Source organism: Gadus chalcogrammus, chromosome 16 (assembly GCF_026213295.1).
Source record: "Gadus chalcogrammus isolate NIFS_2021 chromosome 16, NIFS_Gcha_1.0, whole genome shotgun sequence".
Taxonomy (NCBI): Eukaryota; Metazoa; Chordata; class Actinopteri; order Gadiformes; family Gadidae; genus Gadus; species Gadus chalcogrammus.
Window position 1 is genome coordinate 20,328,539 of NC_079427.1, and position 22,500 is coordinate 20,351,038.

At 46.6% G+C, this 22,500-nt stretch overlaps 2 protein-coding genes across 2 annotated transcripts in view; one reads left to right on the forward strand and one right to left on the reverse strand.

Annotated features, from left to right (window-relative positions):
* The window catches only part of grm5b (glutamate receptor, metabotropic 5b), a 73,496-nt gene that overhangs the window by 19,120 nt on the left and 31,876 nt on the right, over positions 1–22,500 (forward strand). The window lies entirely within an intron of this gene.
* Positions 2,642–4,663, reverse strand: LOC130406103 (inhibin alpha chain-like). The gene is made up of 2 exons (XM_056611494.1): positions 3,787–4,663; positions 2,642–3,383 (listed from the first exon to the last, which is right to left on the reverse strand). The coding sequence occupies exons 1-2, from the start codon at positions 4,064–4,066 to the stop codon at positions 2,647–2,649; spliced, it is 1,017 nt and encodes a 338-aa protein (XP_056467469.1). The 5' UTR covers positions 4,067–4,663; the 3' UTR covers positions 2,642–2,646.

Below are 22,500 nucleotides of genomic sequence, written 5' to 3' on the forward strand. Positions count from 1 at the left end.
CGACGGCCGGCGTCAGATCCAGGCGGACGGCCTGATGAAGGTCTATGCCTGCCAGCTGCTGACCCGCGCTGCCTTCGAGATGGCCTTCCTCTACGGCCAGTTCCTCCTGTACGGCTTCCGCGTTGCGCCGGACTACGTGTGCACGCGTCTGCCCTGCCCCCACACGGTTGACTGCTATGTGTCACGGCCCACCGAGAAGACCATCTTCCTGCTGATTATGTACGTGGTGTCCTTTCTCTGCCTGCTCCTCACGCTCCTGGAGATGGTGCACCTCGGCGTTGGCGGTCTCCGCGACACCTTCCGCCGCAGGGCCACCCTGGCGTCCCGAACCAGGCCAGCCCGAGGAGGAGGAGGAGGAGGAGGAGCCTCGGCGCCCCCAGGCTACCACGCCACGGTGAAGCATGACCGGCCCAAGGAGGAGGCCGGGACTGGGCTCCTGCCGCTGGCGGACTCTGGGCGGGAGAGTCCCGGGGTGGAGGGTGGCGGTGGTGGCCAGGAGCTGGAGCGGCTGCGGCGGCACATAAGGCAGGCCCAGCTGCAGCTGGACCTGGTGGGCCAGGGGGCAGCGGGGGACCGGACCCCACAGCGGCCGTGCAGAACCGGCACAACCTCGCCGAGGAGAGGCGCGCCGAGGGTGGAGAGAAAGGTAGCGCTTGGGATATTTACATCTTGAGTTGCTGATGATCATTGGTGCAGTGAGTAGCATTTAAAGGCCGTTTGCAAATCACGACCAACGGTCTCCCCCCCCCCCCCCTCCAATTACCTTAAAGAAGCTATGGTGGCCGGTAAGGGGGATATACCTACCTCATTCCCTATTGAAAGGGTTGCACACTGTGAACACAGGTTATTACAATAATTATGTTTCTGGATCAAATTAATCGCATAATCGCACAATACCTGCCGTCCTAATGGATGATCTGTTTTTTTCCAGGAGTCCATGCCTGAGCCGGCTTCCCACGGGCCCCGAACGGAAGGACGCATCCATAGAGGGGAGAAATGTCGAACAAGCCGGGAAAACCAAAGTGTGAGTGAGGGAGAGGTGTTTATGTTTGTGAGAGGGAGAGGGAAATGTGTGAGAGGGAGAGGGAAATGTGTGTTTCTGTATTAAAGGCCCAAACAACAAATACAATCCAAAGAAACCGTTGTTGTCTCAGGAGTGTTGTGGTGAGAGCACGGTCTCTGCTTGCATGTTGAAGCCAGGGTCATCTTCTGTACCGCTGGCACCGCTATGGGGGTCCCCTGCCTTGTTCGTTAAGTTTTGTTTTTTGAAAGGGGTTCAAGGTTCTGCTCTTTTGTTCTCCTCCCTTTCAAATGTGTGGGTTGGTGGGGATTTTGTGTGGGTGACAGTTGATGAGTTATATTCTGTCACCACTTTACATTTCAACCCAATATGCGTGTGTGGATTCGTAAGCCACTCCTTGTATTACGCAGAAACTCAAATTTAAGATGTTTACCTGGGAAAAGCTTGAAACTATTTCTACAATGACTGGACAGTGTTTTGTTCGAGTTGACAAGACCATACTATTGCAAATGTTGGCCTTTGACTGTTGAGCTTTAAGTCTTATTTTTTGTTTTGCTTTTGGTAATTACCTACTTTTCTGAGAAGAAATTGTGGCACTTTAACGTTTTCTGGTTCGATGCTGGCTTTCGCAGGTTTAAGTCAAGTGTGTGTGTGTGTGTGTGTATGTGTTATACAAATGGTTCCTGATGGTTTAACCCGTTTGTCTTGCAGTCTTTACCCCCATAACAGCCTATGTGCAGATTCCATCTGACTTCATGTTGATGGGCATTTTAAAACCCCAACGTTGTAGCTTATCTGGTTGTCCACCTGATGGAGTCTTGCTGTCGAGGCCTGCTGGGAATAAGACTTTTAGTTGTCTGGAATGTGATGAACTTGAGCTGGTTTGTGTATTGTAAAGTTGTCAACAGTTTATTTTTTTATTTTTTTGACTAAAGAATACTTTACACATGGTACAACATTCCCTTTTAATATGGTTTGGCTTTGTAATTGTTTTTTTGTAACTTTCTAACGGCCAGTTAATAAATGCATTTGAATGCATTTGATTTGTGTTTGAAAGTGTCTGTTGTCCCAAACACAAACATTATTTGCAACACTTTGAGCAATCAAAGTTGAGGTTTCCTTAATGTCTGACTTGACAGACCTTCTCATGGGTGGCATTGACTAATATCTATTGTTGGTGTTGCTTTTAAGAGGGCAAGGTTAACAGAACAACCAAATGACAGACCAATACCTTTTGGCAAGATATGCAGAGGTAGATGGGCATGATGAAGGCCATGAAGTGCAGTTGTCAGACATGTATTTGATTAAAATGGACAGCTTGACGAAGTAAAAGGGCTGTGAAGTGGTATGTCGTCCGAAGGTCTGCCTTCCCTGCCCCCAAGGTTGCTCAGACAAAATATTCAGTTTCAGTGTTTTTTTTTGCATACATAACATACAAGCATATTGTAGCAAAGCATCATTGCAGAAATGTGGGAAGGACGAGCGACAAGAACAGTTTTCAAGTGTGTAATAAGTGAGCTATAAAGTTTCAGCTGGGAGGGGATGAAGCATTAGCCCACACTGATTTCCCAATAGTAGTCTACTACTGCACGGCCTATTTCATTTTATTTTTCTGCCTAGTCTGTTTAGAAACAGCTGCACTCTTCAGGTATGATGTTGGGCAGAGTCTCGTACATGAACGAGTACCCGCCGTCCGAAGTGGTCGTGATCCTCAAGGACCTCATGGACTCCGGGACTGGGGCGCAGCACTGCTTGATCCCCAGCAGGGCGGTGCCACGGTCGGGGGCGGAGCAGTTACCGTGGCAATAGCTGAAAGTCACTACCTTGGGGTGGACGATCCAGTTTCCCCAGCCCAGTTCATCAAAGCTGATTTCCACTGCGTCCCGCCAACAGTCTCGAGACTCCGGCTGCTGCTGAGAGGGCCGCTGCAACAGGTCCGCGGCGGACTGGGACCACGGGATCGCGTGGCGTGGCCAACGACCGGAAACCCGCCGGCGAGCACGGAGATGAAGGAAAGGAGTTTTATCCGGGTCTTCGATGAGGGGTAGGCGGTTGGTACAGCGCACCTCCAGCGTAAGCGGCCCAGAGTAAACCTTGGCTGGCCGGTGGTGATCGTCCAGATCATACGTGGCCCAGCCGTCCGAGCTGGTCAATGCAAGAGCAACGGCGGCCAAGTGGTCTGGGTGTTGCCCTGAGTTCAGAATGTAGAGCGGGCTGGAGGAGTTGGACTCCGGTCCGGCATAGAACCAGAAGTGAGCCGAAGTGATCAAGAGCTCCTGGGGGTTGACGGACGGTTGGAAATGATACGAGTGGAAGGTGGCCGTTTCAGCATCCCTCACCTCAGTTCTGCCGCACGGCGAGTCTGCCAAATGAATCATATGCAATGGAGAAGGGTGTTTTAGTCGTCTTTTAAATAAGATCTATTTAATTGACAACCAAACAAACGTCTTAATTAACAATCGATGCGTTAAAGCGCTGCCTTTTGTCCCAATGTTTTGAAATCAAATGTAGCCACGGGTAACCATGTCCTTAGCTAAATCAACATTTACTCTTTCTATGGTATTTGTACATTTGCAACGAACAACACACGTACAATGAGTATTAGCTAGATTACGTTTTCCTTTGAGACAAGAGGCTTGAAAGCATCATGATTCCAAGGAGAAATAAATAAATGTTAAATCACAGGCCTATGCGTGCTATCTATTGAGACCTTCTAACAACCCACTCAGGCTGGATTTGTGGAAAAAACTTTACTGTTGTCTTACCGGAGCTGGGGAACACAATGACTTGGGAGACATCCAGGTCCTGCTTGTGGTCTTCCTCAGCCACCGCCGCGCTGCTAGACCTCCCTGGCCGCCGCCTGGGTCCCTTCCAGCCCGGGGGTAACGCAGGGGCCACTGGCGGGGCCTCCAGCCCCATCCGCCCCAGCACCCAGTCCTTGAACAGAGCCAGGACCAGCTCCCTGGGCATGTCTTCGTCCGGACAGGCCCTAGCCATGCCGCCGGTCCCCAGGACCATCATCAACCAGACCAGCCTACGCAACATGGCTGCAGCCCCACACTACCTCCCACCCCCACCCTTAAAACGACAGCTCCGGGGCAACGGACGGACGGAGAATGATGACCAAGACCCTATCCAGGGGTGGTTCCTTTCCTCTGTCGCTGGATATCGAGGCTCGACCGCAGGTTTAAACAAGCAAAGTACCTGACTTACCCTTTAAACAAAGATGTTTGTCTAACTTTTGAATAGCAGCAAAGGGACTCAAGTTAAGCTCAGCCTCTTCTCAGTGCCCTACCAAAAGCTTTACCTTCATCAGAGAAAGCAACAGTATCTTCTGAGATTTGTGTGAATCTCGCTCTCTCTCTCGCTCTCTCCTCGGCTGGGATTGTTACTGCTAGAATGAGCCGTAATCAGTGTTTGGGGAAAATGTGAACACAACATTACTGTGTTATAATCTCCAGGAGGTGTCCATGGCCTTCGGTTTGGTGTCTGCACATGACCTTGCTCGCACACAGGGAAGGCAAAAGTGTGCTATTTCTTTTGAAAGTCCAACAGCAACCCTGCAGGGACAGCCGTGGTGGTGGTTAATGTCGAAGCGTTTGTTCTGTACCTGACACAGAACCTGAAGTATCAAAAGCAGGTGTATATACTCATGACCTTTCAACCCTCATGAGCTCATCGTAGTCGTAATAGAAAGATGGGGCTAAAGTTGGAAAAACCGATTGCTAACACGACAAACCCTCTAAAGCAGGGCTCTCAAACTCCGGCCCGGGGCGGCCAATTGAGGCCCGCGGGATGATATTTTGTGGCCCCCTACTTTGCATCAAGTTTAGTGTTAGTGTGGCACGCACCTTTTTGCTGAGTGGCTTGCCACGCTTTTTTATCGCTTGTGATAGGGTGACCAGATGTCCCGGTTTTGCCGGGACAGTCCCAATTTTGAGTTGCGTGTCCTGAGTCCCGCCAAAAGCCAAAGGACGCTAAAATGTCCCGGTTTCCACCAACCGCTATGAAATGTCCCGTGTTGTCAGCGATACCATAGCCAACATGATCTAATGATAGCCCAATCATTAACTTAGATTGGGTCAGTTGTGCTCCTTTTTTCTGTTGAATAATTGATGCAGCCCAGCCTGACCCAGACTCTACCTCTAGCGGCCCACAGGTAGGTTGAGTTTGAGACCCCTGCTCTAAAGTCAAACCTATTGAGTGATTTCAGGGGTATGCTTAAATGAACTGGGAGTAAAAAGCTGAATATCTGCTGTGGAGTGGGATGTGAAGTATTGTGTTAAATATCAAATGGTAACGGCTCAGAATGGGTGCATATACTTGTACTCATTTGTTGTACCTGTCTAGAACAAAAAAAATGAAGTGTATGAAGTGAATAGTTTTAGATGCAGCCAAGTGATAAAGCATCAGATAGAGACATGGTTCTCACACTGATGCATTTAGTGTCTAATCGTTTTTGTTTTTCACTCTGGTTCCTTTATGCAGCTGGCCCTGTGTTCCCAAGGACCGCTCACTAAGTGTGTGTGATCAAACCAATCGATTGTATCAGCCCGTCTATAATTATACTTCACTGTTTTCAATGGGATCAAACTTTTTCTGCTAACAACCATACAATATATGGCTCTCGTGGCTTTGAATCTCAATGTTAGGAACAGCTGCCATTGATCAAATTTACTTATTGACGTTATATCTGTTCAAATGACATCCAAATGATATCCCAACAATAATTGATCATATCACACATGCTGCCATTGGAAAAGCCTACAAAACACTGAGGTCTATAGACCTAGGTATTTCCATCAATACATAAAGTTAAGACTCCATAAGTTAGACTCCTAACTTTAAGGCGGCTTCAAAAAGACTAAGTGAAAAGTTATTTTTTCACAGGTAACGTTGAGCGATGGAATTCCCAATAACACGAAAGCAGCAAGGTGAGTTGTCTTTAAATGCACAAGCCAATACTGCCACCCAGTGGATAGTAAGTTAAGCGTTTTTTAATCTTTATAAAGCAGTAGGCTACTAAAACACATGAACACTGCTACTATATACTAACTGACTTAACTACTATTCCCATCATGGGGGGAGTTTTGGCTTTTCCCTTTGACAGCTTAACAAATAAATCAAACTTATTGTTATGCGCTCCTGCTGTGTGTCCCCTTTGCTTTGTCTCCCTCTACGTGTCCCCCCTTATATCTGTCTCTCTCTGTACCTGTCCCTCTCTAGCTCCTCCCCGGTAGCTGCAGCAGACATCAATCTCATTATCTGGAAGGGCCAAAAGCCGAGTGGAGGAAAGCACATGGGGTTCACACACATACACACACCACACACACACACACACACACACACACACACACCACACACCACACCACACACACACAACACACACACACACACACCACACACACACACACACACACACTGTTCTACCTTAACATCTCGCATGTTTCCCGAAACGTTCTTTGCTACGAATCTCTTAAATGGTAGGCCTACGTCGTTCGTTGGTAAGATTGGACTGAAGTGCTCGTATAACCTTCTTAGCTCTACCATAGTGATGGTTCACAAATCCAAAAAAGGGCTTTGTATTATGGATACTCCAAGTTTTGCAGCAGATCTTATATTTAATTATCTCGTTGCTTCAAGGAGGTCTGGTGGTCTCCGTATATGTATGTATGTATATGTGTATATATATATATATATATATATATATATATATATATATATATATATATATATATATATATGTATTATGTATATGTATATATGTGTGTCATTAACTGAGTGTCATTAACTTGCATTGGCACAATATTCGTGGCATCCTGGAAATTCCTGTTTCCTGTGAGACCAGGTTGCCTATACGTTTAGACTTATCAAAGTTGTATTCATAAGGTTCACGTGACGTCACTGTAGCTTTGCGCCGCCACCTTGACGACCGATCCCACCCTGACCCACTGATTTCAGTGGTAACTCGGCACCAACAACAACACCTACGACCACAATCAAACAATGAGGATGCGCTCTTTTATTCTCTTTCGTGCAGGTAATGAAAGGTTCTGAAAGATGGCATATCCATGTAGCTTACTAATTAATAAAATGCATACAAAAAACATTGACATATGACTCACTGTGTTCTGCTCCATATACCCAATGTTGACATCGTCCCAGCCAAAGGGTATTGGTATTAATACCTCATTCATTGTCCAAAATAATCCATAATAATTCAAATCGGGTTTTGTTGTGGGTACAAAATTAATCTTGAAGAAAACTTGTCCTAAGCGTCTCCGGCAAAATTATCGTCTATGATTTGATGACTGATTTCAATGATGTCTGATGTCAGACAATGAACGATCAATGATATTAACCCACCACAAACTGTTCACAAGAAGTCACAAATATATAGTAGGCCTACTTAACTTTGCCCTTATCAGATAAACATTATTGGTGGCCAAGTGCCTCACTTTAGCGTCCTTCACCCATCCAGCCACAGCATAGGCATCAGTGCTCTTGAACGCTTTCAAATATCTCCACTGTATGGGGAGGGGTTGTGGACTAAATAAATATATATGTCATGAAGATTGATTTGAGGCAAGCATACTAATGGACAAAAAAAAAACAGGATAACAAATAAGGATCGGAGCCTAAAATCGATAATATCTCTGTCTCTCTCTAACATTCAGATGAGCGGTGCGGGCGGCCATCCCACATGAAAAAATTCTATAGTTTACTATTGTAAATAAACTATAGTATACCCTATTATACTATTGTAGTGCCGAGAGACGGTAGTCGGAGGCGGAGTATCCAGCACTAAGTTTTAATGAACACAACACAATAAAACGTACATTCGGAAAGTCAAACCGGACTGAACTGAACGGTCGTTCCGTCTGCCAAAAGAGTCTGTGCTAAACACGCCCCCCACCCATAGTTCCGTGGGTGAATTATGTTAACCACCACACAAGCCCCCCCAAAATTCACCCATAGTCAAAGTCCTTGTGACGGGAAGGGGCGACGACCCGACCCCGTCTCGAGCGGATGACAGGGGCCGAGGCAGGGGAAGCAGCAGGCACGTCGGCACCGTCCACCACCTCGGAGGTCCCGGGGTCAACGAGGTCGCTGGAGTCTCAAAAATAAAATAAATAAAATAAACACGACAAAACGAGTGAAAATTAAGAGTAGAAACATTGAAAGCTTTTTTATAAAGAAATCCAGCCAAGACACCGGCGACGGTCCCTGGGAAGATGCCAACTGGCCCCGGTCCTTCGGCGATAGCATTATAGATTCGGAACCAGAGGAGACAACCGAGTCTGAGATTGAGCCCGGCCCCGAGACTCAAATTAAAAAGCCCAAAATGTACTCTTTCAGACATGACTGGTTGACACAATTTCCCTGGCTGAGATACGACAAAGGACGGAATGCAATGCACTGCATTTACTGTCGGGAGTGCGGTCAGAATATGGCAGGTAATAGTAGGCGAGGCAAAGTCGTTTCGCATCGAAACGTTAAAAATGTCCAGAAAGCACACAATATTCCGTGACAAATGTGTGGATAAAGTGGCCCCTCTCCCAGCTGCATTTCAGAGGCAGGCAGTAGTAATCAGGTCCTCGGAGGAATCCGAAATTATCATAAAATGTAATGTTGCATACAACATTGCAAAGGAGGAAATGCCGTTCACGACATTTAAATCAGAGATTATTTTGATGAAGAAAAATGGATTAAACGTCAACCCGACCTACAGCAATGATACGGCATGTGCCCAATTTATTGGTGTAATAGGAGATACATTAAAGAAGAAGACAGCTGCGGACGTTGGTAAACTGCGGTCAAGTGAGCCGCCATTCGTTAATCCGCGGTTAAGCCAGCTGTCTATCACACAGAATCTTTGTGCGCCTTTACTCTAAACAGCCTTTGGGTGGTATCTCGCATCGTTTTCAAAATAAAACCCTTCACCTACGTCTGTAGATATATAGAAATGTCTTACGGCGGCGTCTAGAATGTCCGCACTTACGGCCATCCTGCCAGTCAGCTGCTCACCCATAACATTGTGTTGGTAGTGGTACATGTACTTTTTAAATAACGATAACTTGCTAAATTTTCAACCGGTTTACCAACGGTTTGGTTTCTTACAAACGTTATTAACGTGGTTATAATATTGTACCTATTTTAGAACATTATTAAAAATTTTTTAGAATCTAACATAATTATTCATCAGTATCAAGTATGCAGTGCCGTAACTACATCTCTGACGTTTATAACAAAACAAACCGTTTGAAAATTTAGCAAGTTATGGTTATTTAAAAAGTACATGTACATGTAGGCCTACCACTACCAACAGCAGCTGGCTGTGGCAAGTTGGCCGCCAGTGCGGACGTTCGACTCCATTGGCCAGCAGAATATGCATATGTGAGTTTTTTAAATGACATTTTCTCAAAATTCGGTCTATAGCTCACTTCAAAGTGCTGATAATGCAATTTGCAAAAGCCAAAAAATGCATATGTGAGTTTTTCAAAAGACATTTTCTCAAATTCTATTCAGTAAAATCACATGGTTCCTTGTGCACAAGTAGTCTGTACAACAGTAAGTATGTTCATCAGTCAGTGCCTGAACTTATGTGAAATTCGGTCTATAGCTCACTTCAAAGTGCTGACATAATGCATAATTAGCAAAGGCGAAAATATGCATAGGCTATGTGAGTTTTTTTTATATATAGCTATATAATTGGGCTTAAAATAAAGTATTTCTGTACACCTTATTGTTGTTAAAAAATCCTTTTGGCGTTAAAGGCGACGCAATGAAAAATTTGGGTGCACCTAAATTTTCTGCTGGTGCACCTAAAAAAAATAAGTTAGGCGCACCAGTGCAACCAATGCAAAATGTTAGTCTGGAGCCCTGAAGAGTAAAAGTCCATGGAATAAAACTTGCAATCTATAGTTGCTATTGTCCCACTGAAGAGCATGCCACCAGCACAAAGGAAAACTTCTATCGCAGGCTTAACAAAGCAATACAAGATATGAAGAAAACCCATCCTTCCTTTAAGATTATTGTTGCTGGAGACTTTAATGCAACTATTGGCTATGACTGTGAACCCGAGAACTGGAAAAGCATTGGTCCTCATCATGATGAGAATCCAACGAGCTTCAATGGAACCAAGCTCATTGAAATAGCAGAAGAGAACTCGCTATCTATCCTGAATACCATGTTCACGACAAGAACTGACGAGCACAGATGGTCCTTTCATTCAAATCTTGGTTATAAACGCAGGCTGGACTACATCATTGCTAATGAATGGTATGTGAAGCATGCAACTACCAACTGCAGATCATACCCCATGCAAAGTCTGCCATTTGAGTCAGATCATTGCATTGTAGTAATGGACGCATTGTTCCGTACGAGGAAAACATTAAAGAAGACCTCTCGCAAAACACAGCCGGATAAAAAACATCCTGATCTGCGCCGATTGAGAGATGATCGATCCATACAGGACTTGTATAGTGGCGCACTTGACTCTATGCTACTGCCTAATCAAAGTCCTCAGACGCCTGACGAAGCTGAAGAACTACTAACAAGTGTAATACAACAGGCGTCAACAGAAACCATTCCAATGAGGGCAAGAAATGAGCTGATAAAACCATGGGCGAATAAAGAGTACCAGGATCTGTTGAAGCAATACCATAAAGAGAAAGATCCAGTGAAGAAGAAGGCATTGTCTTACGATGCCAGGAAAGCTCGCACCAAGCTGAAAAATGACTATTTTACATCCAAGGCTAATCAACTTAATTATGCTAGTGAACAGCGTGACACAGAGGAGGAGTTTAGGCTAATGAAAAGATATACATCACTATCACGAGTGAAAAGACTGATGATACCGACCAAAAAATTGGAGGGACACTTCTCTGAACACTTTGGAGCCCGCTCTTACAACCCACAGCCGGAACTAGAAAGCCGGATGATTATCCTCATCTGCTACCACCAGATGGCCTTCCTGTCATCAACGACAGCCCGCCAGACTGCTCAGAAATCAAGGCTAATATAGCAAAATTGAAGAATGGCAGGTGCCAGGGGTCCGACAATATACACTCTGAACAACTGAAATACACAACATCAGAATCATTATTTTACATCACACTTCTACTGCGTAAGATTTGGTCGTGTTTAATGGTCCTTAAGAAATGGTTGGAAGCATCCATAACTTGTTTATACAAGAGAGGGCTGAGATCGTTACCCGAAAACTACAGAGGATTAAGCATAACTGCGACTCTATCAAAGGTGATATCTGGTGTCGTCATTAATAGGATCAGGGAGACATACGAGAAAATCCTTCTACCAACGCAATATGGATTTCGGGCCAACAGATCAACCTCTGACGCCATATTTATTCTACGACGTATTCTTGAACTCTCAAAGAAATCAAAAGCTCCCGTGTTTATGGCGTTTATAGACCTCAAAGCTGCGTACGACTGGATTCCGCGAGATGCTTTATTTCGCTGCCTTGACATCCGTTTAAGATGTCCTAAACTAACAGCTATACTCCGAGCCCTCTACACAGGCACAAAGGCATGTATTAAAGGTGGAAAGGATTTCTTTGAAACTGTCGTTGGATGTCGCCAAGGGGCTCTTGAGTCCCCGCCATTATTTAACATCTATATGGACTTTGTGGTAAGAGCTGCACGGAAAGAAGTACAAACAACTATCCCGGAAACAGGCTTTCATATAGAGTATAACATTCCAAATGAAGTATCACCAAGGGAGCTGCGGAGCAAAGAACCAGCCCATGGAAACAGCAACATCACTGAGCTACTGTATGCCGATGACCAGGGTATATTTGCAAATTCTGTTGATGAACTGCAGCAGATATTGACCATCTATGATAAAACGTTCAAGCGCTTTGGGCTACAGATGTCCTATGACAAGACCGAGACAATGGTGTTTAATGCTGATGTAGCTTTGATGGAAAAGGAAAGCATAGTGTCTGTGGGAGATAAGAAGATCAAGAATGTCAGGAAATTTAAATACCTCGGATATACTATCACAAATTCAGATAACACCAGTTCCTTCCTTCACACAAGAATGAGCTCCGCCTTCGAGAAATGGAATGAACTCAAACACATCTCATGGACAAGCGAATACAACTGGACACTCGGATACCATTTCTAACAATGTGCGTACGATCGCGTCTTTTGTATAGTATACAAGCATGGCATCTTTTGAAAGGTGAACTGAAAAAAGTTGAAGTCATCTGGCATGGTTTCCTCAGGAAGATGGTGATAGGGGGATTTGAGAGGAAGAATGCACCTAGTCAGAGTCGACGATCAGCAGAAACAGACTCCCAAAATCACGATGAAACATCTCTGGACTGGAGCTTCAAGTTATCGAACGAAAGATTGCGTCAAATTACCAAGACGCGTCCAATACGTGACTTCTGTTTCACCCAACAAGTGAAGTATATGGGCCATGTCTGCCGCATGGATAACTCGGCATTGCAAAAACAGGTGCTCTTCGATCGCAGAGCGTCCAAGACAGTTTGGAATAAGACAGAAAGGACTCTGGGGATAGACGCCCAACAGATTAGGAGGACGATGATGAATAAAAGCGAACTTCAGCGAGTGCTAGACAGAGTGCTAGCATGAGCGCCCCAAGGCCATTAAATGCGCCAAGAGGGAAATGTGATGATGATGATGATTCTGAGCGCCGGTGTCGCAAAGAAACTCGTGACCGGAGAGAGTGTCCCTGATGAACAATAGCCGGGTTGACGTGCCTGCACTCACGGCCACTAATGAGCGCAAGCCTTGGCGTTTCCCGTCGGTTTGAAGTTACACGGGGGCCGGCCCCTCTTTGCCTTAGCGCCGAAACGCGCGTTAAAATAGCACATACCATTGCTGGCACGGCCATCGGCGGCCACTGGGGCTCTGTTGGTTAGCCTGACACTCTCCGGTGGGTAGGCACTGCGTGTTGGGGCTAGCACTTCGGGTGCGAAACTCTGAGCAGCCAGGAAATAACGGTTGGCTTCCTCCGCCAACGCGCATGGCTCAGTAATCCTCGTGCCCGCGAGCGCCGTCCGGACCTCAGTGGCATGTGTTGGAGGAATAGCTCCATGAAGAGGAAGTTAGGTCCTTACGCACCCAGCAGGTTGAGCATCATCTCCATATGCTCAGAGGGTTTGCTGTCCCCGAGGCCCGAATAGCCAACAACCGTTGGGCCCGCTCTGACTGCGACAGCCCAAAAGTCTTCAAGAGGAAGGCTTTGAGGTCCCTGTACTTGCCGTGGTCCGGGGGATTCGCTATGAAATTCGCCGCCCGGGTCGCAGTGGATCTCCCCAGCGCCGACACGACGTGGTAGCGTGTGGTGTCGTCCGTGATGTCACGGATTGCGAACTGCGCCTCCGTCTGCGCGAACCACGCCATCGGTGAAAACTCCCAGAACTCCGGCAACTTAATAAAAGCATTATTCGCCATGTTCGTTTTGGTCCCTGAAGCTTCAGCGAGACCTACGTCGGGGTCACCAGTGTAGTGCCGGGAGTCGGAGGCGGAGTATCCAGCACTAAGTTTTAATGAACACAACACAATAAAACGTACATTCGGAAAGTCAAACCGGACTGAACTGGACGGTCGTTCCGTCTGCCAAAAGGGTCCGTGCTAAACACGCCCCCCCACCCATAGTTCCGTGGGTGAATTATGTTAACCACCACACTATAGTAAATATTGTAGTTTTTTTTAACCTTACTATAGTAGTTTTACTACAGTAAACTATAGTATACTACAGAAAATTCTATAGTTTACTATAGTAAATAAACTATAGTATATACCGATCTCGCCAAGTATATACTTCGTCATACCAAATGGGCAAATCCAAGTGGGTAATCCAGAGGGCAGGCAAGCGGTCAAAACACAGGGGGATCAGTAATAGGTTCCAATACAAGACTTTAGCTTCAGTCAGAGTACGAACGTGGCACATCAAAGACTAAGCACTGAACATAGGCAAAAGCAGGGCTTAAATACATGACTTGATTGGTCATGTGACCTGAGCAACAAGACACAGGTGACAGGGCTAATTGGCAAAGCAAGGGAACAGAAAATACTTAAATAACACATGTACGGCCACTTGATGCCGCCAAAGTCCAAAGTGCAAAAAACATTATTCAAAACCATGACAGGACCCCTTCCCCTAGGAACGTCTCCTAGGGCGGTCCGGGTGAGCAGCATGAAAGTCCTTACGGAGGTCTGTATCGAGAACGTCCCGTGCTGGAACCCAGGAACGTTCCTCTGGGCCGTATCCCTCCAGTCAATCATGTGCAATCACTGCAACCCCGCCACGAACCTGACGGGAATCCACAATACGGCGGACGGTGAAGGCTGGTTGGCCTCCAATAACACGGGGGGGGCGGGGTTGTTTCAGGGGCAGGGGCCAGAGGGGAAGTGAATACAGGGCGTAATAGGGACACATGGAAGGTGGGGTTTATTTTAAGGGAGCGAGGCAACTGGAGGCGGTAACACACAGGATTAATTCTTCGGACCACCTTGAAGGGGCCTACATAGCGAGGGGCCAGCTTTCGGGATTCCACCCGCAGCGGGAGGCCAGGCATGAAGAGTGCCCCCACTGTAATACTTTGGACCTCACCTTCTGGTGATCAAAAAGACGATCCGATGGGCCCGTTCCAGGTCCTGGATCCTGCTGGAGAGTCCTCCTGACCTCGGTCTCAATGCCCCAGCGGATAGGGGCCACAATCCTGGAGCTGGGGATAACGGGACACTTGACATCCTCAGCGCCGAGGGCCTCAAACTGTCTAGATAGGGCATCTGGTTTCTGGTTCTTGGTGCCTGGTCGAAATGAGATGGTGAAGTTAAACCGGGAAAAAAAAAGTGCCCACCGGGCGGCGGGGATTCAATCTCTTAGCCTGCTTCAAATACTCCAGATTCTTATGGTCGGTCCAGACTAAAAACGGATCTTGGGCCCCTTCCAGCCAATGTCTCCACTCCTCTAATGCCATCTTGACAGCCAGTAACTCTCTGTCCCCACATCATATCGGGCCTCAGTGGGAGATAGGCGATGAGAGTAAAATGCACAAGGGTGCAACTTCCCATCGGAGATACGCTGGGAAAGAATTGCACCAACCCCCACATTGGATGCATCCACCTCTACAACGAAAGGCAGAGAGGGATCTGGCAGTGCGGACGAAAAACGCTCCTTGAGTAGTCTGAACGTCCCTTCAGCCTGAGGAGTCCATATGAACGGCACACCGCCCTTAGTGAGGGCAGTGATTGGCGCAGCCACAGTGCCAAAGCCCCTGATGAATTTCCTGTAAAAATTGGCAGACCTAGGGGATGCCCAGTTCCTTATTGCCTGAGTCTTCACCGGATCCATTTGAACACGACCCTCCTTCAAGATGAACCCTAGAAAAGTCACCTCAGACACATGGAATTCACATTTCTCCGGCTTAACAAACAGGTGGTTCTTCAGCAGCCTCTGTAAAACTTGTCTCTGTAAAACAAAATATCGTCAAGGTAAACAAGAAAAAGCGGTTAATCATATCTCTGAGAGCATCATTTATAAGGGCCTGGAACACTGCAGGTGCATTAGTAAGACCAAAGGGCATAACTTGATACTCGTAGTGCCCTGTTGGAGTGTTGAAGGCGGTCTTCCCTTCATCGCCCCTGCGGACACGAATGAGATGGTACGCATTTCTCAAGTCGAGTTTGGTGAAGACCTTGGCACCCTGGAGCAAATCAAAGGCAGTAGATATTAGTGGCAGGGGATAGCGATTACGGATGGTGATCTTGTTTAGGGCCCGGTAGTCTATGCAGGGTCGAAGCCCCCATCCTTCTTGCCCACGAAGAAGAATCCAGCCCGGCTGGAGAGGTGGAGGGTCGAATAAATCCAGTAGCCAGGGCTTCTTTTATGTATTTGTCCATGGCCTCACGTTCTGGCAAAGACAGGGAGAAGATTCGCCCACGGGAAGGACTGGTGCCAGGCAAAAGCTCAATGCTACAGTCATAGGACCTATGAGGGGGCAACGTAGATGCTCTTGCCTTACTAAAGTCTTCTTTCAGGTCCAAATATTCAACAGGAACTTGAGATAGCTCCAAGGCATCAACAGGTTCCACTAGTGGTTGGGCAGAACTTTGCAGGAGACAAGTGGCATGGCAAGTGGGTCCCCACTCAAGAACAGTTCCAGTGGCCCAGTCAATACAGGGATTGTGCCGGTTAAGCCAGGGAAAACCAAGAACCACAGGGAACCCGGGTGAGTCAATCAGGTAGAGGGTAATTTCCTCCCGGTGAATGTCTGACTGGAATCTCAGGGGGGCAGTGGCAGCAGTCACTCTTCCTTTACCTAAGGAGCGACCATCAAGAGGAGAGATAGTGATGGGAGGATTAACTGCAATCTGAGGCACCTGTAGACGTCGGGCTACACTAATGTCAATAAAATTTCCTGCAGCGCCGGAGTCGATGAAGGCCTGAAAAGTGTGTCGCTGCTCTCCCCATGAGAGATATACAGGTAAGAATACTCCTGCGCCTGGGGAGTCGGGAGAGTATGTTGCCCCAGTCATGCTCCTCCCTAATCCTGACGAGGCTGACCATTTCCCGGGCAGTCAGGACAAGAGGCTCGGAGGTGGCCTGCCTTACCACAGTAAAAGCATAGCCCCTCCCTTCTACGGCGGTCCCTTTCAGCTTGAGAGAGACGGGTTCCTCCGATGTGCATGGGCTCAGGATCACTGGACGATGTGGGAGCAGAACTCCAGGATGGAGCTGGAACATCAGCCGATCTCCGGGCGTGAGGTTGGGTACGGTGGCGCTCACGCAGGCGGTTGTCTAGCTGAATAGCCAGGGAGACCAATGTCTCAAATTCATTGGGTGTCTCCACGGTAGCCAATCCATCCTTCAGGGCATCAGACAATCCGTCGTAGAAGACTGAGATTAGGGCCTGCTCGTCCCAACCACTATCAGCTGCCAGGGTTCTGAAAGTAATTGCATAGTCAGCAGCACTGCCTAGTCCTTGTCGAAGTCTTAGGAGTCTTTTGGCTGCCTCCTGGCCCACTAATGATCGGTCGAAGACGCGTAACATTTCTTCTTTGAAATACGAATAATTAGAGCAGATAGCGCCCTGTTGACCCCAGATAGCAGTCGCCCAGGCCAGAGCCTTGTCAGTTACTAGGGTGATTAAGTAAGCTATTCGGGATCGATCACCTGGATAACTTGAGGGCTGTAGCTCAAATGCTAAATCACATTGTGTCAAAAAGCCTCTGCACCCACCTGGATTTCCATCATATCTCTGCGGCGCAGGCAGTCTCGGTTCATGACTAGGTGGTGCAGGAGATGGTGCCGGAGTTGGGTTGGGAGCTGGTGCTGGAGATGCTAGATTCCCAGCACCGGATTCTCCACACTTCTGCCAGTATATGTTGTAAAACTTGGTCATGTTGCTGGACACGTTGCTGTAGATTGGACAAGGCTTGGGCATGGGTTTCTATTGTAGCTCCGAAGCTGGTGAGGGTAGCCATGAGGCGTTCGATATCCGATAGATCCTGGGGGGGGTCTCTGCTGAGTCATTCATCGCTTAGTCTTTCTGTCAGAATTGGGGATCGAGCCCGGATCTGGGAATCCACAGTTCTACTCTGAACCCAGTTAACAAAAGGGAAGGGTATAGACTCAAGTGCAGAGAGAGTTTAACTGAAAGGTTGTTTATTACAACAAAGTCTTTGGACAAAAACACAGAAGATCACAAATTCCAAAACGAGGGCAAAATCCAAAAAGAGCAAAAAATCCAACAGAAAAGACAAAAGTCCAAAACGTCATACCAAAGGGGCAAATCCAAGTGGGTAATCCAGAGGGCAGGCAAGCGGTCAAAACACAGGGGGATCAGTAATAGGTTCCAATACAAGACTTTAGCTTCTGTCAGAGTACGAACGTGGCACATCAAAGACTAAGCACTGAACATAGGCAAAAGCAGGGCTTAAATACATGGCTTGATTGGTCATGTGACCAGAGCAACAAGACACAGGTGACGGGGCTAATTGGCAAAGCAAGGGAACAGAAAATACTTAAAGATCCCATGCCATTCTATTTTATGATGCTTTAATATAGGAATTAGTGGTCCACAAACACAGTATTCAAAGACGTCCCCGAAATTCAGCCGTTGTGCAGAGTTACAGTCACTCCGAAACAGTCGCACATTGAGCTTCCCCCAAACGCGCTGTTTCGGTGGGCGTGTCAAGGCAGGTCAAGGAGGGGGGTGGGGTGTGGCCCTGAGCAGCTTGTAGCCACTACCATGCGCTCTGTATACGGTGGGCGTGTCAAGGCAGGTCAAGGAGGGGGGTGGGGGTGTGGCCCTGAGCAGCTTGTAGCCACTGACTGACAGTACCATGTGCTCTGTTTACGGTGGATGTATCGCAATGGCTCGTAGAAACCCATATTATACATAGATATCTATATAATATAATATATAATATATTATCACCTGGCCCTGAGCAGCTTGTAGCCACGGTACCATGCGCTCTGTTTACGGTGGATGTATCGCAATGGGTCTTAGAAACCCATATTATACATAGATATCTATATCATTAATATATAATGTATATTATCACGGCCAAAAGCTGTGTGAGCCTCCAGACGATAGGTTATTATGAATCTCAAACGACCGCGTCTACTTCAGATTGATGTGGAAGTGGAAGAACCAGAGACGTCGGAGAACCCGACGAAGTCCTTTGTGGTTCATTATATCGTCTGGACGCGCACACAGCTTTTGGCCGGGATAATATGTATTATTTGATATAGATATCTATGTATTATATGATATTATTTAGATATAGAGCAGAGCTCCAGGCTGTAACACAAGTGTTGTACACTTCCTTGTTATTTGGATAACCGTTCTGCTGTTGGTGTGATGGCGCATAACACGTCGGACTCTCGTCTCTGGTATTTCTACAACGAGACTCGTAGTGGGGGTTATCTCAGCCATGGTTGAGAATGAATTGGGGGAAAGGAACTTTGTCTTTGACTCCCTGAAGTAGGCTACATGAACCACGACATGGAGGAGAAAGGGATTGTTGGCCGCGAATGTATCCCGCTTGAGCCCTGCTTCCCGCCGCCTCGGCAGCGGTCAGCGCTAATCACCGCATCCTGAAGCTGAGGCGGTGGTCCATCGGCAGCGAGGCTCCGGCGGGAGACGACCACGGTCAACAATCCCTTTCTCCTCCATGTCGTGGTTCATGACTTCAGGGAGTCAAAGCCAAAGTTCCTTTCCCCTAATTCATTCTCAACCATGGCTGAGATAACCCCCACTACGGGTCTAGTTGTAGAAATACCATAGACGAGAGTCCGACGTGTTATGCGCCATCACACCAACAGCAGAACGGTTATCCAAATAACAAGGAAGTGTACAACACTTGCGTTACAGTCCTGGAGCTCTATATCTAAATAATATCATATAATACATAGATATCTATATCAAATAATACATATTATCACGGCCAAAAGCTGTGTGCACGTCCAGACGATATAATGAATCACAAAGGACATCGTCGGGTTCTCCGACGTCTCTGGTTCTTCCACTTCCACATCAATCTGTAGTAGACAGAACCGTGCGCTGCCTGCTGCCGGCGCGAGGCACCACCGCCCGGCTGCCCGCTGCCGGGCGGTGGTGCTTCGCGGCGGTGGTGCCTCGCGGCAACCGGCGGCAGGCAGCATGTCGCAGTTCATGTAGTTCGATGTCGTTCTGCCATTGCATTCAAAATTCTGTAACTAGCCTGTTACTACGAACTAAGCAACTACCGTACACGTATTAGCATTTAGCACTAGCTCAATCACGACTCCTTCAGAATTATTGTGGGTGGTTACGAACCAACCAAGTGGGCAGGGCCATGAATAATAATTTGACAACGCTACGTCACAGTGTCACCTTATCCAGATCGGCTCATTTCTTCTTCCTTTTTCCTTTCATTGCCTATTGCATTCAGCAGACAAACTGCATAGATTTAAAACTTACCACAGCTCACAAACTTATTCAGACCTATGTTATTTAACAAACAATAGGAAAAATGTGATTTTAATGGCATGGGCTCTTTAAATAACATGTACGGCCACTTGATGCCGCCAAAGTCCAAAGTGCAAAAAACATTATGCAAAACCATGACAGATGAACCGTATGAATAGGCGTGGTTCCCGAACGGTCTCTTAGGAGTCTCCTGAGAAAAAAACTCCTTAAAGGCCTCCACACACCGGCGCCGCAGCGTCGCGTCAAAAAGTCTGCCCCCATTATTCCGGGTGTACTAGCACACACCGGCGCCGACTAGCCGCGCGGCAGCGTTCCGCGCCGCGCCGCCCAACTACTCTTCGAGACAATGTTCTATTCCCGAGCGTCGACGCCCCTGAAAAAGCGCTTTGTAAAAGCTGGTTTGTACATCCCGGGTCCCGTAGGCACCTCCATATCTACCCTTCACCACTGGATGTCGCCCTCTTTCGTTTGTGATAAACAATTACGAGAATGGACGATGAGAGACTGGTCGTCGAGGTGGAAAAATATGTCGAATTGTATGACCAAAGTTCCCGTCATTACAAGGACAACTCCAAAAAGGTCATTGCCTGGCGAGCCATAGCTCTGGAGATTGGATCTTCAGGTGAGAAATCAACAATGGTGGACTAAGTACCCAAACCATTAACCATAATGGGAAATAGACGAAATCAAGTCACATATAATCACACCATGTAGGTAGAAACCAGATTAATATTTTTTTTTTAAGGCAAGGCAACTTCATTCATATAGCACTTGTAATACATGAAGCAGACTCAAAGTGCTTCACATAGAAACATTCTCATACAATAAAATAGATAAGTAAAAGGAAACACAGGCAAAGCTCAAATGCATTGTCATGTAATAACTGTCTCTCTGGTATCAGATCATGTATTAACTGTCTCTCTGGATTTAGGGAAAAATAACATTAAGTGTCTCGAGCACTCAAATAAAATACACTGGCTACTGAATCCAGCACAGCAATAACATCACTGTATTTATCCCAAGGGATAAAAAAAAAGTATATATATGCAAAAGAGTATACCAGAGAGGGATAATAACTAGATTATAGGTCATCATATAGGCTGCACCATATGGTTCTGCCATTGCACACTTAGTAGCGAATTGAAATATTGGCGTGCCTCTCAGGATCTGCACGGAGCTCCTGGACCAGATTGTGGCATACCCCCTGTTCTTGTCTCCGTTCATTGATGGGGTGCACACCCTTCGTCTTCTCCTTGCTCCTTGCAGGAGAAGAAGGGCAGCCCCCCTCTGTCTGGCAACAGTTATTTGTTTGTTGAAATAAAAAAACCTCAATAAAATGTAAAAGAGCTTGCTCAATTAAAATGGATAACTACTGGCTGCATACATGTAAATGTGTGGCTATGTTAAGGATAGATAGATGGATAGATAGATAGATACTGTATTGGTCCCAATGGGGATCAATAAAGCCATCCAGGAGCTCAATACAATAATACACACAATAACAATTGGCCTTAAAAGGTGACTGCACTATATACTAAAAAGGCTTAATAGAAGGTCCTGCAGTTATTGAGATTATTGATGCAGTAGATGAATAATTGCAAAATATAAAATAAATAAGAATGACAGTAAATAAAACGATAAAGTGCCCTACAAACTAAGTTGATCTGATGCTTGAAAACATACTTTCACTGCGCAGATTAGCCTACATCTTTCCAATTATTCAGCCAAAAAGATGGAAAATAAATAAACTAGGCTACAATAGGCTACTCACCCATTGCGTTTCGTGTCTTTGCTGCGGTTGATCGAGAGGTGACTTCCTGATTTTATACTGCAGCGCGGCCGTCGCGCCGCCTCCTGTTGGTGCTAGGGGCGTGCTTTTGCGCGCGTAAAATACGCGACGCTGCGCTGCGGCGCCGGTGTGTGGAGGCGGCACCACGCCGCTTATGAGATAACAAAAAGTGAATCTGTATTTCTCTCATTACATTTTGTCATTATTGAAGAGAGGCCTGATTCTCAGATATGCATATTGGACTGTTAGGGTATAGGTGTGGGAAGAACTTCAGGCCAAAATCTTGCAAGCGAGCCGCTGGGTGCAGGTGCAACGAGATGGAGCACTTGCTGAGCCTGGACTTTCATAATCTTCGCTCTGTGAATGTAAAGGATGTTTGGTCGGATGTTACGACGAAGAATCATAATGTGAATGGGAATATTCTATAAATCTCTTGATATCATCTTTCGTCTCAACACTTCTGCTGCAGCCACTTAAAGTCTCACTCCGAGAACCTTAAAATATGAATCAATCCATTAGAAGTATGAAAATATTTCCCGGTGGTGCAACAGAGCAAACAAGGTGTCCTTTGACATCTACGTTTCGAGACGATTGCAACAGTGCCACACATGATCATATTTGAATATGTTTCGGGGTAGTAATTAGCTGTCGATTTTGGAGGCCTTTATCAATAATGACCAGCTATAGATTTGCTTCCCGATGGAGATTTTTGAC

What these genes read in the sequence shown, in the direction of transcription:
- LOC130406103 (XM_056611494.1), bottom strand. Translation starts at nt 4,066, where the DNA reads ATGTTGCGTAGGCTGGTCTGGTTGATGATGGTCCTGGGGACCGGCGGC. An exon ending in CATTGTGTTCCCCAGCTCCG is followed by an intron (nt 3,384 to 3,786) that starts GTAAGACAACAG and finishes TTCATTTGGCAG; the next exon opens with ACTCGCCGTGCGGCAGAACT.